This window comes from Bactrocera dorsalis, chromosome 2, assembly GCF_023373825.1.
Source record: "Bactrocera dorsalis isolate Fly_Bdor chromosome 2, ASM2337382v1, whole genome shotgun sequence".
NCBI classification, from domain to species: Eukaryota; Metazoa; Arthropoda; class Insecta; order Diptera; family Tephritidae; genus Bactrocera; species Bactrocera dorsalis.
In genome coordinates, this window is record NC_064304.1 from 82047631 (window position 1) to 82065482 (window position 17852).

The 17852-nt window shown below is 35.7% G+C and overlaps 1 protein-coding gene across 2 annotated transcripts in view; it reads right to left on the reverse strand.

The window, feature by feature from the left end:
• Positions 1–17852, reverse strand: part of LOC105226576 (putative cysteine proteinase CG12163) — a 36904-nt gene that overhangs the window by 8122 nt on the left and 10930 nt on the right. The window contains exon 2 of one of the 2 annotated variants that reach the window (XM_011205506.4): positions 4097–5035. The exons of the other annotated variant lie outside the window; for it this stretch is intronic. Coding sequence (XP_011203808.2) covers positions 4097–5035 — 939 coding nt within the window. The remainder of the gene's footprint in view (positions 1–4096; positions 5036–17852) is intronic. 2 annotated transcript variants of the gene reach the window in all.

Here is a 17852-nt window from a genome sequence, read left to right on the forward strand (position 1 = left end):
GGCTGAATTTAAAAGTGATATTTACAGGGTCGGTATATAAAAGCTTAATCGTCGTCTTGCAGTTTAGACACAACAGGTGTTTTTATGAGCTTGCAATGAGGCAATACTTTTTTCGGAGTGATGAATTATTGTTGAGATGACGTTACATCATCAAAAAGTCACCGGCTGGAATTTATTCAAGTCGGCCGCGACGGTCACATGCCGAAAATCGTTTTTAAAGCAAAAGGGCAAACCCTTAGCTTTATAATAAAATTAAATTCTCAGTCATAACAATAAATTGTAAGCATTTTTTTCTACTTGTGTAGCACTTGTCTAAAAAAGCACTCTTAAGTTTTTGAGATATTAATCTGAAATTTTGCACACGTCATTTTCTTCAAAAGAAACTGCTCACTCGTCGGAACCACTGGATTACTATAGCACATAGCTGCTTTTGAACGATCAAAGTCAAGTCTTTTTTTCAAAAAGATATTTTTACGAAATTTGGCCAGAACAATGCAAGAATTAATTTTTTTTTAATCGCATCGCTATAACTATAGCATATACCTGCTATAGAAACTGACCGATTAAAACTAAGTTCTTGTATGGAATTTTATACGGGTATTCTAGCTAACGTTTAAGTTAAAATTTTTACTTGTTTCAATTCTTTTGGCTTTGCTTAGTAATCAAGCTAAACAGTATTAAATGGGCTCCTACGAACTCCAAACGAATTATGCTCGTACTAGAATTAAGAACTTGAGATCCAACAATTTAACAAGTGATTAAAGCAAAAATCCACGTACAAATTTATATATAGAGGTATTAAGACCGCTTAATCTCTAGACGAGTGCACTGGTAGTTAAAATTCCAAAAACAACAAGTAGTATGCATTTAAGGCTTTGATCTTTGTACGCATTTAAGAGACTGTTAAAGTAGAACATATTTTAATACAAACAATAACAAGTAAAGAACATACTCAATAAGCAGAAACAAGAAGCACAAACTACATACAAGCTTAAATTTGTATTGTAAAACGGAAAACACGACAGGATAGCAGCTCCTCGTGTCGTCATGTCGGCTCATGCTCACTGTAGGGGCAATAAAGACATTTCAAAACTACATGATATTAAAATTAAATTGCAGACGCAGGAGTTTGAAGAATGCATCCACGAGTATTTCACTATTACCTCGATTTAAGGCCCCTCTTTTGCGGCAGAAATGCGGCATTCCGTAACTTGGGCAATACACGACAGAAATGGTTGACGAGCTAATTTCGCAACTGTTTATGTTTAAATAAACGGCAGGCCTGGAAATACGTTTTCGTTAACCACTCAAGCGTTAATCACGCCTTGCCAACTATGGGACCTTTCAGGGAACGGATAGATGCTCTTAGCCGTATAATTAACATGTATACATCAACACAAAAGAACAACCAAAATGGGCACTAAAGAAGAAAGACTTGGGGAGATGAATCGAAGTCGAACCCAAAACTCAGAACAACTGAAAGAGTGCTGCAACAAAAACATCGTTCAAGAATCAAACGTCATACTAGGAATATCGAGTTGGCTAAAAACGAGAATGGGAGCTGTATGTATGAAACACGGATATATGATAACACACCCGATATGTATCAATAGTCTGCTGACTGGTTGTTGCCCGGTGAAAGTAGACCACAGCGCCTGAAGCCATAATGTTTTCATCATAATTTTTTGTGATTTACACGGCATTACTTCCGTGACTATCACGACAATGGTAAAACAATAAAGAAACAAGATTACTCTGCGTTCTGAGATCGATTGGACGTCTCAATCGAGGATAGGCTAAAAGCAATTCAAATTTATTTTTATTTTAAGACTGAATGACTGCGACAAATTCAACAAATCAGAGCTCATCAAAATCGGTTTAGTCGTATTTAAGCGTTTCATATATTTACAAAAATATTTTCATGCTTTCTATTATACTACAAAAATTCTGCAGGCAACTGATGCTTGCAGATCGTTAGTTAAAGTAAATTCCGATAAATGAATTAGAAATTGGAGACAATTATACATTATGTTATCACTGTCAGAAATTTCTTGCTTAGACCTTGTTTTATGTGAAACTGAAAGCTCTTCAGCTAAAGCATCCGAAGTTTGCATATATGTAAGTATGTATATGTATTTCATCATGAAATCAACTTAACGGCTATGTTAATCATTTTGATAAATTATACAAATATTCAATTTAAAAATGCTAAGAAAATAAAATAAACAAATAAAAAATTTGAAAAGAATTCTAATTTCACATACTAAAAGGCATCGAAGCTTGTATGCTTGATGAAAGTGCAGATTTTAGCACAAAGGCTTACCTTTTAACTCTTTGAGTCATGCATTTATAACAGTGAACCATGAAACATAATAACTCGAACCAAAAGCTTAAAAGGCGAGTTTCGCACTCTGCCTACCATTAGCGCTTAAATGTAACTAAAATGCTCGAGCAGTTTTATCGGCGCAAGGAAAATAATCTAAGTCGAGTTAAGGGAAAACTAAGGTGATGCATCGCAAACGTTCTCTGTCTAATTTATTTGAACTATATTCGAAATTTTGATTGTTGTAAGGAAATACTTGAGAGTTAAACCATTTTCACTCGAATAAATGAATCTAAATTTTAGCTGAACTGTATATGATGACTAGCAGTCAACATATTCGACATAAGCCGTTTTTGCATTCAAACATAGAAATTACTCGGGGTCGAAGGCGCATATATGCACGTCAGAGTAATTAAAATTGTGGATAAATCAAAAGAGGAGCGGTCGCATTACGAGTACTGTTGAAAGCGTCAGCGTGTTGCTGGTTGATTTTGTGGCAAAACCCGGTGGCACTGACAGCCTGAGGGAAGTGAGGAATGTAAGTGCAAAAGGAGGCATACAAATGTGTGATGATTTCATTAAGTGAAGCAGAGATTCACCCTTTCGTAATTTGAGGACACATATGTGCATACACGCTTACATATATATATTTATGCCATATTAATACATAGGTCTACATATGTATATATGTATGCAATACAATGTGTTTCAACAAGGACATAAACATTAAAAACCCAGCGAAAAGACATAAAACAAATAGCACACAATATACGAAAGACAAAAACAAAAAGTAGACTAAAAAACCACACAATATTGACGACAATTACAATACTTTGGGGAAGAGGGGAGCGTAATTTTATAATTGAAAATACGAAATTTTGACGGCGTTGCCAAAACCAGATAATAAACAACAAATACACACATAATAATCGTAGAGAATATGAGGGTACCTACTGTTTACCAATATGTGTACTAAAAGGGAAGAGGGAAGGATCACGGAGAAGTCGCGGCGCTTCAAATAGAGGCAGTTGGAGATACGTACGAGGTGATGCGATAAGTACGGTCATCGGCGCCGCTAATTACATTCTCGCGAACGGTAAGAGTCGAATCGGACTCGTAGTTTTGTTTTGGCCATTTATGAAAGTGTTCGCACTTTTTTCTAATTGGAAAACGGAAATTTTGACCGATTCTTGTTTTTGTGTGAAATCAAACAACGCTTGGTGCTGACGGCTACCATGAAAGATAACGTCTCGTATTGGCAGATCGCTGAAGATACGTGAGATTTTGTTCCGCCGTTCTTTAAGAGCAATACGAGATTTTTTCGACGTTAGTTTGTGACTCTCGGCGAAGTATCGATCTGGTTACCACCAGAGATCTCAGATACACCCAAAAATATATAGTTCAAACCACCAAAAAGCGTATTTTTTAGACCATTTAATGAAATTCGGGAAATGTATCGAGATAAAAAAGAAGTAAATCATAATTTAATTTTTTTGTTGTATGCTAAGTATGTGCTTATAAACCGGCCTCGTATATATAATTATGAGGATACATATTGTACTAAAAGGACTACGGACAAATCGAGGCACATTTAATAGAGACAGTTGGAGAGAGAGTGAGATACGAGTGTGTGTGCACAGGGACAAGAAAAATTTTAATTAATGCATTTTCAATGATGAGTACGCTGCTCGCTACCGAGGCTTACTTTTAAAACAGAGCGCAAGCTGGCACAAGCTGTGAGTACCGTGATAATTTTGTGGGCGCGCTATTTACCTGTTCTGTTGCCACCTCGCCTTCAGACTCCACCAGCTCCTGCTGAGGCTGCTGCTGCTGCTGCACATAATTACTCGCTGTATTCTCACTAACGGCATCATTACTACTATCACCAGCAGCTGACTGCTGCTCGGCTTCCTGCCTTTCACGTTGCGTTTGCTCAAAGCTAAGTGCGCCCACCGATAGAAAGTCATCCAACCACTTCATTTCGTCTTGTGTGAGCACTGGTAATGGCGATGTAGACTCTGCGTTATCTTCATCATTCACGTCAGCCGCCGCTGACGCAGTTGTCGCTTCGGCTGCTGCGGTCGTATCCTCATTGCGCGCTGTCGCTTCAGTGCTTAATTGTTCTGACGTTGTGGCGGTAGTGGGGATTGAGGTTGGCGCTGGTGTTGTTGTTGTTGTGGAAGTGGTAGTGGTGGTCGTTGTTGCATCGCGTCGCTTCAAATCATTCGTGGCGAATGGCATCGGTAGAATTTGTGATTCCAATTTGGACATTTCATCGTCGGTCAGCTCATTTCGTGTGCCGCCATTGAAGAGCGCATTCCTCGTGTACTTATCGTTAAGCGCCTTGCTGCGCGCCGCCTGATCAGTGAGTGTGTCCTCCTCGCTGGTGCAGTTGGTGGTGCGCAATTCACGCACTTTGTCACCCCATTCGGTGCGCAACCAGGGCTTTTCAATTATCACCAGTCGGCACACCACATCGGCATCCTTTGCTTTCGTATCGACGGCGTTAAGCACAATTTCGTAGCGCACACCGTCGACAATTTCGCGAAATGCATCAATAATATTGACAAAATTCATAGTAAGCGGCAGGAAAGTCATTGCGATATTCTGCACACCAATCAGATTCGGTGAGAGGTACTCACGTTCGCCGGGATTCAGTACGTGCACTCTCTTCACTGGCTCCTCAACGACAGCAGGCCGACGTAGTAGTTCCTATACGAAGCAGTAGCGGATGGAAGACAATAGTTGGTTGGACGTTTTTGTTGATTGATTCATTCAAGGATTCGTTGATTGATTGATTTATTCCAATTAAAACACCACACACCAAATTAACGTACATATGCACAAACATAGACGAGAGACAAGAGAAATACAGAGGTATAAACGTGGTGTCTATGTAGTTGGATTTAAGCACGATTTGTGCATAAATAGGTTAGGGCAAGGCAAGCTTTAGCTGCTAAAGTGTATGTGTATGTGCGTTCGTGGGTGTGTGTGGGTGAGGGCGTGCGTGTATTTGTGTGCTGTCTCATACCAAGTAATGAATGCTTTTATGTTTGTAATAGAACTTTACCAAGCGTCACACCGAAACCCAATTAAAATACGTATGAATTATTTAGCGTTTATGAATATTTTTAGTTACAAAGCGGGATTTAAAATACATACACATAACATTATTTATGAAGGCGGTGAGTGAATATATTAAATAATATATTAATGACATTTCCCATCCAAATAATTATTTATTAATTCACATCAGGCGGAATGGGATCTAATGGGGGATAATAATAAATAAATAGAAAGCAAGGCAAAATTGCATACATTCAGCTACGAATGGCTTCCTTTTTCTGTTCTTAGAATTCAAAAGGGTGCTCTCTCGTGAAATTTAACATGGATGAAGACGTAGTTGCAAAGACGAAAGTCTATTATGACCAAAAATTATATCGAGAAGTTGGAAAAGTCCTTATAATCAGTGTCTTGCATTCGATGGCAACTACGAGTATAAAGAATATTAAATAAAATTTTGTCGAAAACATGTGCTCTTCTTTAAAGCAGTGCGAAGTTTTGTTTACGCTCTCACACTTACGTTTATATAAGACTGAAAATGAATGAGGTCAGTGAAAAACCCGAATAGTTTTAAAAACTTTAACATTCTTAAAATCTTTAAAAAGGAGATACGCCATTATCTTTCCAGTGTTATAAAATAGCGTTATATTTCCAGAACTAATAAAGGTTTATAGCATTGAAATAGTTGAAAACGGATTCAAAGCAATCTATGAATTTTTATTATGTTTTAATTTCCAGTTTTCTATAATAAAATATTTAATATAATGGGCCACCTATGCTAAAGTATGCTGTAATTATCTAATTAGCATATACCCAAATGTATTTACATACATAAGTAAAAGCGTGCACATGTTTGCTATTCTCTATTTAGCTGAAAGGTATTAAAGCAATTTTACTAATGTGTGCTTTTGATGCATAGATATACAGTATTGAACAAAATTAAAGCACCCTTGGTTTTGAAATTGCTGTTTTCCTTAAGGGGAGAGCCTGCTTTAGGCGCGATCGATCTTTTTTTGCTTAATTCTTTTTTTAAATAATCTAAGAATATGTCCCCAAAATTATTGATGGGAATTCGAAATATTTTCGAAGCGACTGAGCGTCTAGCAGATATAAAAGCGCTTGGGCAGAAAGCAAAAACTTTGACGCGCGATTTCTCGGTTTTTCATTTTTACGATTTTTCTTAATTGGCGGGCAGGATAGATAAAAAACTAAATGTCGAATGGAATTGAGGCAAAGTTAATTATCTTTGGCATTATATTATGTTCTATTTAAACTAAAAAAAACTGAGAAAAGTCAAGTTTGCACATATTTTTAAACCACATAAAGTAAAATTTTTTTAGGTCAAAAACCACTTTTTTTTTAATTTTTAAAAAATTTGAAAATTTTACACTTTTTTTAATTTTTTTAAGAATCTGTTTGCTTTTTTGTTTCCGATAGAAATTGCGGCCTGCATCCTATCCGCCGTCCGACATATGCACATGCGAGATGCATCGGGCAATTGCTTCCCAAAGGCAGAATATCAAATATTTCGTTTCCAAAAAATTTGTACATGATGTTTAAATATATAATTATAAACCCTCGAAATTTCGCTTTAATCAATTATTTCTTTCCCTCCCACAAAAACCCTCAAAAAATCGAATTTTTGAAGCCTCTAAAGCAGGCTCCCCCTTAAAATAAAACAAGAAAAAACGTTAAGCTATAATACCCTTCACAAATGCAAAAGATTCCTTACAAGAACTTTGATCGGTCAGCTTGTATGGCAGCCACATGCTATAGCGAATCTATCTGAACATGTTATTTGGAGAATGCATCATTGTCTTAAACAAAAACCATTTTTGAAAATTTTGTGAAGATATCTTATCAAGTAAAACAGTTTTCCTTACAAGCACTTGATTCCGATTGCTTAGTTTGTATGGCAGCCATATGTAGTAGTGGTCCGATATTGGGCGTTCCAACAGTTGGGCAGCTTCTTGATGAGTTAAGGACGGGTGCAAAATTTCAGATAGATATCTCAAAAACTGAAAGACGAATTCGCATATATACCCATGGAGGGACAGACAGACGGTCTTATCTAATCGACTCAGAGCTTGACGAATCATTTATATTTGTCATAAACTTGTATTTACCACGTACCATATTTTACAGGGTCTCTGACGTTTCCTTATGGGTGTTACAAACTTCGTGGCAAACTTAATATATGCTGTTCAGGGAACTTTCAGAATATCATTAATATGAGAGTTATTAGGAAAACCTATAGAATGTATATCGGATAGTGAAACAAGCATTATCGGCAAATCTCAAAGTGTTTAGCGTAATTTAGAAAATTCCACTAGGATTATGCTTTAGTTTTGCCCAATACTGTATATACTGACATACAAATACATTATAAATATAATATATGTAGATATATTAGGATATGAACATACATATATGTACATATGCAAGTATGTATTATTTAACACATAATTTGTGGAATGAGTATGTATGTATATGCTTACATACATACATACATACAATTGTAAGCAACATATAAAAATGAATAGTTAACAATGGAAAGTAGTAAACTGTATGTCAGTTAAATGCATTCGAGAGAATTCACTGAACACATTATATAATCATTGGAATTTGCACTGAAATACCGAAATTTCCATGGCGGCCAGAAATGCATTTCATTGCAAAATTGTATTTGCAAATGGAATTAGTTGAAAATAAAAATTAGCAAACAAAAGCAATTCACATAAAATATGTATATTTGTAACACATATGTATGTATGCGTGTCTGTATGCAATTATGGATGTGACCACAGGCTAACCAAAGTTTGCTGGTGGACATTTGCGTTACAGTTGTACATATGATAAGCTTTGCGGTAAAGCTGGTAATAATTTATTAAAACAAAACGGGAAATGCAAAACAGAAATAAGGAAAAGAGTAAATAATTATGAACAGAGGCGCTTCATTTGCGAGCTGTCAGCGCATTCAGCACATACCAGACATATGCACACACAAAGAGTCAGGAGAGCTTTGTATAGAAATGCATTAAATACAGTTGCACCGTTATAAATTTCATGTAAAAATAATTGTAAAGTGTTTTTGTGTAAAATATTTTGTAATATGTATATTAGTAATCTGTCCACTTACGAGTAATTCGATTTTAATGGACATTTTGAAAATGCTCGTTATAATCAACACATTTAATTGGCGAAAACTCAATTGCCTCCACAAATTAATTAATCTCACCTGAAGTGATAATTAAACTAATGTAATGTATTATATCATATGTATGTATGTATATCATAATGCACGGATGTAGGAGAGTTGCATATCAAAGTTTCACAAAAAGATAAAAACAACAAAACTCACTCACGATTACTGGTTATTACAGTTCAAGCAAAAGCTCAAAAGCTTTAAATAGTATACAATGAACACCAAAATAAAGTAAGAAAGGGCGAATAAATTTCGGATGGAACAAGATTTTTCAATGATTTTATAATTTGTAATCGTTGTTCTTGCGTATAAATTGCAAACATTACAAAATACAATGAAAACAAAAAATTAGAGATCATGTCCGACTGGCTGTCTGTATGCACGCCAAATAGTCCCTTAATTTTTGAGATACCGAACCGAAATTTTGCACATAGTTTGCAAATATTCGATATTATAATATAACTATAAAATAAAGCTGCCATATAAACTGAACGATCAAAATCAAGCTTTTGTATGGAAAATTTTCTTATTTAACAATGAATCTTAACAAATTTTGGCCCAGGTTATTATCCAAAGCATTGCTGAAATCTTTGACCAAAATGTTTAGATCGAACCACTATAGCAGATAGCGCTCATACAAACCGACCAATCAAAATTAAGTTAAATCTGTTTTTATACCAATTTATGCTTTTAAAACGCAACTTTGTATGAAAAAGCTTTTGTGCAGCCGAAGTAAGGTTAACATTTTTTCTTGTTTTGCTTCAGATATACATATGTAACTAATTTTTGAAAACGACTCAGGTTAAAGATATTTCACTTTTTTTTCTATAAACCGTTCTTTCTTCACTCGATTTCATTACCAATACCGCTTTTAGATGTATTTAAAGTAGTCACACGGTCAGGGTACTGCCATAAACTAAATCGATTCCTATACCTGGCGATATACCACATTCTACAAGGTATAATACCTTGCGCTACCAGCAGCCCTCGGGTATAATATAGCGAGCCTGCAACCAGTTCGACAGTCGTGCTTACTTTGTCAATACACAAACCACTAATTAATGAATTAAAAGTGAGAAGCAAGAAAAAACTGAAAGCCAAAAGAAGGAATCAAATAAATCTAAATGGTTGGTGCTTCTGCGGCGTGAAGTGTTTTCCTGCTTACTTGTGAAGGCGACGACGACGGCATCTAATAGAAATTTCTATCACGTTGCATCGGCTAAACCGCAGACTACGCTTTACGCTTACACGGCACAAAAAACGCTGGCACCGTGACGGGGTGAAGTCGAAATTGAAATTGCAATAAAACAAATTAGCTACGAAATTCATTTATAGCCGGTTGAACGCTTTTTGGGGGGTATTCATTTCCAATTCAACGGTTTTAGGCAACGCTGCATCGATGACCGAGCGACCGAGCGACCGAGCGCGCGACCGGACGATGCAGTGGATGGGGTGTACTCACGTACAGCTACAAAAACAGCTTGCTCATCACTTACAAAACACTTGACTTTTTGTCTTTTTTTCATATTTTTCTTATTTTGAAAAAAATATGATTCGGAAGCACAGTGGGCGAGGTGGTGAGAGTGTGCGTAGACAAATTGCTTTAAGAGATGGTTTCACACAGAATGCTTTGATAGTTTGCCTTAACAGCTCGTAGTGTTGCCACAGGCAGGAAATTTACAAATATCAAGAGTTATTTGTATTTTATCTTTATTTGTAAAATTGCAGCTAAAATTTATTTGTTCATTGAAATGTGAATATTTTAATAGGCGCATACTGTCTGGATACATTTTAGTTGCATAATTCACTATATAAAAATTTAGTTGTCTATTTTATGGCAGTTATAAAAATATATTGCATTAAAGATACAGAGTAGTGTTTAATTAATTTATTATGCCTCTTGAAAGTGAGCTTCATACAATTTAAAGTCTAAAGCTGTTGCTTCACTTTGCCTTTCTGATATCAATTTACATAACAACAATTTTTATTACTCAAACTAAGCCGCTAAAGCTTTCAATTCTACACTGACCTCGGCTAAAGCTTGACGTCGTGTTTTACACATTTATATTTGATTGCATAACAAACAAGAAATTTTAATTGAATACATTTTCTTAATTATATAATCCAAATTAGTGGCTTGGAGTAGCAAAATATTTTTAAAATAATACAATATGGACAAGATAGTTATTGTTATTATTATAATGTCACAAATATTCTCGATACAGTATTGAACAATGGTGCCGAGGTGGTCCTGTCCTAGAGAGTCATTCAAAATTCTATCCGGTTACGTTAAATGTACGTTATTGCCATAATAACGGTATTCGAAATAGCTTGCACTGAAAGATTATTGAAACATCTGCTCAATTTTTAATAGAGTAAAAAGCAGCGATTGTTAAACGGATTTATTCGAAATTATAAGTTAAGATCATGTGATTCCAGAATAGAAATTTCAGAAAAGACAAAATCCTATCTTAAAAGAAACATTTTTTTCTAACATAGATGATCTTACTTTTCATTGAGAAATTGAAATTAACCTGCCATTTCGAAACTTCCCTTCCGTCAACATATTTGTCCAACAACATCTGAACTTAAACCAATAATCGAAATAACATTTTTTGTAGACACCAGACTAGGTTATTATTACAGTAAATAAGTAAGCAAATGTGTAATGCATTAAAGAGTTCTGAGAGGGATATGTATCCTTTGAGACAACTAAAAGAATTTAAAGAAACACAAAGAAAAGGGTTCTTTCATAAAACCACATAACCATAAAAAAATTAACGAAATGAAGAGATAACAGCAAATATTTTGGCAACAAATATTCCATGTTTTACTTTGCTCTTTTACTTGCAGTGGAGAACAGTTTCGGAGATGGTATTGTGGATTTAGAACTTCTTTTTTCAGATTTTTAGACATTACAATGCAATAATATAACTAGATATAGATATTTTGTTTATCCGGCTCCCATACTGGTTTGGCCGGAACTGAATCTTTAAATGTTTTTTTCTTGAAATTGTCTTTTTTTAAAACGATGCCAGCCTTCTTTATAGAATTTTTACCGCTGGAAATGGCCATACCCTGTTGAATCTGTTAAAAAAGTGATACACACATTTTTGCAATGTTCCAGCTTTTACGTACAACCATACATTACGACATTATTAGAGATTAAATTTTTTTCTTGATTTAAGATTGCTAAGAGTATTGAAGTTGTGGGTATGGCCACGTGTCCCCACTTCATCTGCTGCTAATTTTTAACCTTTTCATTTTGTGATTTTTTCCTGTATTCTTCTAATGTCAACAACTAACTAACCAAAACCGGCTAATAAAAATATGAATTGCTTTTTTGCTACACTTCAAAAATTACTTGAAATTCATGCATCTAGACTAGAATATCCCCTTAAAGAAAATTGATTTACTGAGTCACTGAAGAACTAATGAGCACTGCATAATTACTAAATTGCTCAATCGGCAGTCAATCGAATTGAGCAAATTTTTATTATTTATCTGTGCTATTTTACGACTTAAATGAGAACAAAGAAAGATCTATATCATTGGCAATATTTGGATTGGTGATTCAAGTATTCGCCAGGGTTATAGCACTAGCATGAGAACAAGAATAGTTTGAGAACGAGAGAACTGAACAATTATTTCTAATACACCAGTTAGTACCTTGAAGCTGAGTATGATCATTCTTTAAAACAAAAATTACTAAAATTAAATATTTAATGCTTAATTCAAGTAAGTAATATGTACGTTTACAGAAACAGTTATGTACATAAATTACCCGTACAGTAGTCTAAGCCCATTTAAAGTAATTATTTATGACATTGGTGGCGGTGGCAACATCAGCAACGTCGGTTCTAAATGTAAGCAAGTGATGGCGCATTCTGCACATTACTCGACAGTGACGGCTACTGACTTTAACGCGAAAGCTAACTGCTCGATTGGCGGCGTTGTTGTGGCAGATGATTTTTATTATTATTTTATATTTTTATGTCACCGACTTTGATATTTCAGCCATTGCTTTTGTCATTGTAGCCAAATGCGTTATCACGATGATGCTGCGTACAGCTAACTAACGGCACGGATGATTACTGAAATTTCGAGTTCGCTGTCATTTGGGCAAAGTAGTTGACCATAGCCGACCGACGCTATTTGGATTTGGTTCGAAGTGATGCAGCACCAAGCATCAAAGCGTGGTGCATATCGAATAAATTGCCATTTACCAATTACATAAACCAGCGGTGACGGGGGCATGTTGGTTTGGCTTGACCAAAGTCAACAGCGTACAAGCAAAAGGCCGACCTGCTCAATCGTTCGACGGGTTAATGGTCAGTGGCCTGCGGCCAACAACGTATGGCGTAATATGCAGCTACTCAAATGATAGTGATGCCCAGAGCAGCAAAGCCATATTGAAGTACACACATTACCCTGCAGAACTCTGTACAATTGAGACGCTACTAGAAACGAAAGGAATTGTTGGACTTGGAGCTCTCGAGACAGGATAATTATGCTTTATGAGAATTGGTCCCAGATCTTAGAAAGACCTACAGGAAGAGAGTGTATAAATTCCGTATCGCTCTTCTTTTTTATTCCTCCCCTATTTTTGGCCTTCTGTAGACGTTAGCAAGGCTGGATATTAGCTTCCATAAATTTCGGAGTTTTGCTGAGTCGTTCATAAATGTTTCAATGATATGTTAATTAAATGAAAAAAGTAATTCTATAGTTTATAACAAAAAATGAAAGCCATCTATAATAACTTCGTAACCCAAACTCACAGGCAATAGTTACCCACCGAACATACTTCTATATACTACAGATCATAAAACTCATCGGCTATTTCGAAGTGTTCATCAGAAAGTAAAGAGCCATAGTAGGTCCGGTGAAAATTCCTACTGAATAATATGGTTTTCATATTCTTTCCTTTCTTTAAGCACTTAAGGTACGAACAAAAATATTTACAAATACTCCAAAACTCATCCAACATATCCAAAAAATTTCAAAGTCTATATAAAATCTCGCTCCCTTAAAATTAACTTCTAATATTTGCCACTACGTCACCTCAATTTCAATAGTTTGTCCTAATGGGAATTATTGATAAAAACAACAATACCGCACTTATAAATTACCCCGCCTAGTTGGGTATTTATGCCGACTTGTTAGCATTGAAAACATAGCTACAAAGAAATTTGGATAATCAAGCCGAATGCCAGCATGAAAGTTTAATTTCAAAACTCATACAATTGGAAAGCATTGATGAGTTCCATCGGAAAATAAGCAGCAAAGAGGGAATTGAACAAGGATAGGGCAGGCACTGAAAGAACGGGTTATTACACAATAACAACAAAGTGAATACGTCGAAAAGTTACCAAAATAAATGAAAAACACTCGAGTTCACACGACCATGCGACTCATTTGCATTTAATTATGGCGCGCCGACTGGAACCATGGACGGCGACACAAAAAAATTAAGAGTTTTAAGAGGTGCACAGAAACAACATGAGTGCGATTGTTGTTCATTATTGTAAATGAACTCAGAAATGCTTTTGTCCTGCGCCTATAATCAATGCCGACTACGGCCAGACGCGTCGCAACTTAAAAAAACTTAAAACTAAGTTACATTATTCATTATTTCTATCTGTTAGGTTGTCTAACCGACATTGAAGAAGTGTATAAATAATGGTATACATAGTATATATATGTACATATGTATCTACACATATCATTATAAATTCAAAAGTTAACAAAAGCAGAAGAATTAGAAGAACTGATACCGCATTGATCATTTAAAATGTGATTCCACTAAATATGTAAATTTCCAATTCACCAGCTATCTCATTAAGTCAATCGACAGACTGTCTGCCCGGTTGATGGTCGTAAGTTGAGGTTTTTGTTGTGGTCTTAGTCAGCACTCTCGATACTTCTACTTATTAACTGATTTACATAAATTCACTTTTGCGCCACAACAGGCGGACACCAGCCAAAATACAATGTAGATAAATGGACGCTCACATCCGAAGCTCAGACGTGTATAAAAACGCTTCGATAGAAGAATGAAAGCTGGAGCAAAAGTGAAAAATAAAGTAAGCCACAAGACAGTAAAGAAAAACATCTGATCGATACGAGAAATTTTAATAAATTTAATGCAAAAATTAGATGTATTTGAATTTTATACTAGTATGCTGGTTTGAGGAAGGACTGAAACTCGTAGAGACGAATATTTAGGTGCCTTGGCACGTACCGAATTTTGAAAACCAAAAACTTTCCTTTATACCGAATTTGGGGGAAAATACCTTTATGATTCACTTTGTCAAATTATTGACAGTAAGTGCCAACCATATGTTTTTACTAGTTACTTTCTTACACATATTATGCTTTATACAATATTTATTGCAATTTTCTTAATAATTAATATGCGGTTTTCTTCATGCCTAATTTAGGAACGCCAATTTGACGATAGTACAACTTGCATTGAGAAAAATTATTCAAGTGACATTACGCTGTTAACTTGGGCTGTTGAAAATGACCTCTCTATTAATCCTAGTACATCCAAATTGGTTGTATTCACGAAGAAGTTCAAAATCCCGGATGCGCATCCGTGGGCTCATGCTGGGCAGCAAGTTCTCGTGGAAAGAGAGGGGCGATGAGCCCTTTTACGGCTGGATCAAAGCTTGGGGGGAGGGTTGGTGTATATGTCCGACAGGGTGGACATCTAACCATTACAGCGTCTTTCAAACGGAGATGGGTGCTATAAAGATAGCAAAATATCTACTGCTCCGGAGGTCAGCCTCCTTCAGAGTGATGGTTTTTCACTCCGATAGCAGGGCAACGATATTAGGCTTCAGCTCACATACTGTGAGCTCAATACGTGTAAAGGGTCGTCTAAACTTCTTACTGGTTTGAGTGCATGGTCACAGCTGATAAGCTAATAAGGTCAGATACTTCAGTTTCAATAACTCTATAACGGAAATGGGTAGCAGCTCGGTTAGCTTTTTGCGGTTCACTACTGAATGCTAGGGAGCTCAGCTGCTCACAAGAAGATTAGATGGAATCATCTCAACACTCATTCTCGAATGTGCCGCCCTTGCTAGATCAAGACTAAGACACCTTCGATCTCCTACTTTTAGACATTTAGGTGAAATAGTCTAAAGACCTGAGCAGATATGTGTTCAGATGCTTCGTCGACAGCTGATAGCAGACCAAGTGAGATTCCGCGCTATGTCGAGGGGTCAGCCATCCCTCTATTACATTCTTTACTCTATTGCAAAAACACTCTTTTTTGTTATGTATGCTTGAAATATTACTATTTAATGTTAAAATTGACCGAAGACTATAATTTGATATACTAAGCTCTGAGTAAACTTTCGAAAATTTGACAAAATTGGGTGAGAAGTTTGCCAAACAAACTTTCCTCAAATTTATCACCATTATCATTGCAGATTGCAAAAAATACAAAAGAGCTTCAAACCTTTTATATTTTGTCAAATCTATAAAGCATACACCAATACCATTAACTTAATTAAATCTTGTCACCATTATCAATTTTCTAAAATTGTAAAAGCATTCAAATCAATTTCGCGCATACATATATGCAGAAGTGTGTGTGTAAGTCACTGAGTACATAATTTGCAGATATTGTATTGTATACAATAGTCGCAGCTTCTCATATACTGGGTTTTTCAATAGGTAGTCGGTGTTTGTGGTGGTCAATATCTTGCTAATGTACTTGTAGTACTTTAATAGAGTTTTTACATTCTGTTTTTTGAGATTCCATAATTTACTACATTTTCCCAAACAGTAACGATTCTGGGTGTTATTCCATTAAAACATTTTCCAATTAAATAAGTGACAGTTCTGTAGACTTACATGGATCAGATTTCTTCAAAAACATCTAACAGCTCGCCGATGTGAAATGAATTGTTCACCAAGGTCTCGTCATTATGAGAACTACTTGCCCCAATCGAAACCACCTTTATGAAATTGTACTTATGTAACAGTAAAAACATAGAATGATTGCATGCCAAGAGCAGCTCAACAAATTAAATTTATCTTGCACAACTTATAATAGGCAAGTGTAAAAGTAGTCGAACAAAGGAAAGCAATGAATAATACGAATTCAAGTATAGGCAAGCGCTCGACTTTCCACTACTCTTCTCACGCCAGATTAGTTCGCATAAGGCGCATTTACGCGATGACTTTAAGGGGCTATACCAGTGTGACACTTTCAAAAAAATTTTTTTTTTATTTGCTTTTTCGATAGAATATATTTTCGTAAATATCCTGTGAAATCTTGAATACTTTTCGGATGGCAGCGTTCTAAAGAGCGATCGCTCAGAGGTGCAAACATACATAGTATATAAGTGAAACTTTAAACGCGTTTTTCTCGAAACGACATTTTTCAAAATTCAGAAATTGGCTGATCGACTTCAAATTAAAACTGAGTATTTTTGAATACATTTACTATGCAATGGACTACGACCTTTTTGATTGATTGAAAGTTCTCAATTTCGCATTAAAAAAACGACAAATTTTTCCCTAAAATTTTTTTTTCAAAATTACGCCATTTTGTTAATTTTTGATATTTTTCAAAGATCGTAGATCATTGTATAGGAAATATCTTTAATTTTAATAAACTTTTCAAATTTTTTTGTTTCAGCTACTCATTCGGCCGGAATCGGGGCACTTTTTTTTGGCACCTCTGATTTGGCAGTTCGAAATAAGAGATTGAAGGGAAATTGAAATAATACTCCCACTCCAACCTTCACCTTATACTTCGATCCATCCGTGAAAAATCTCAATGCGCCTATTCCAGCGATTCCGTTCCATATTTTGAAAGTATGTACTCGGAGAAGATGCCAGTAGAAGTAGGGTCCGCGGTCTATGTTGAGATATGCATCTGAAGGAATATCGAAAGCCAAATTTTTGAGATCTTCAACACGACTAAAAAGATCGGTAGGATCTTGAAGCTTGAAGCTTCCGTTAGAGACCTTTATAACAATCGAATAGTACAGCCTGGGCCAATTATAAAGCTAAACAATAATAAGCATAATTAAGAGTGTTAGTGAAAGAGTAATCTGTTAATACACAAAAGAAGTTATGCAAAGATTTAGACAAAGGCAATTGAGCTGCCAGCAGCAGTCGCTAACCAGAGTCGACTGGTAAAATTTGCATTCAAAAAATATTTCTTTGAGCTTGACTAAAATTAAGGCGTATTTATCTTATTGACAATTTTATGCTGGCATTCGGAGAAGAACGCACGCT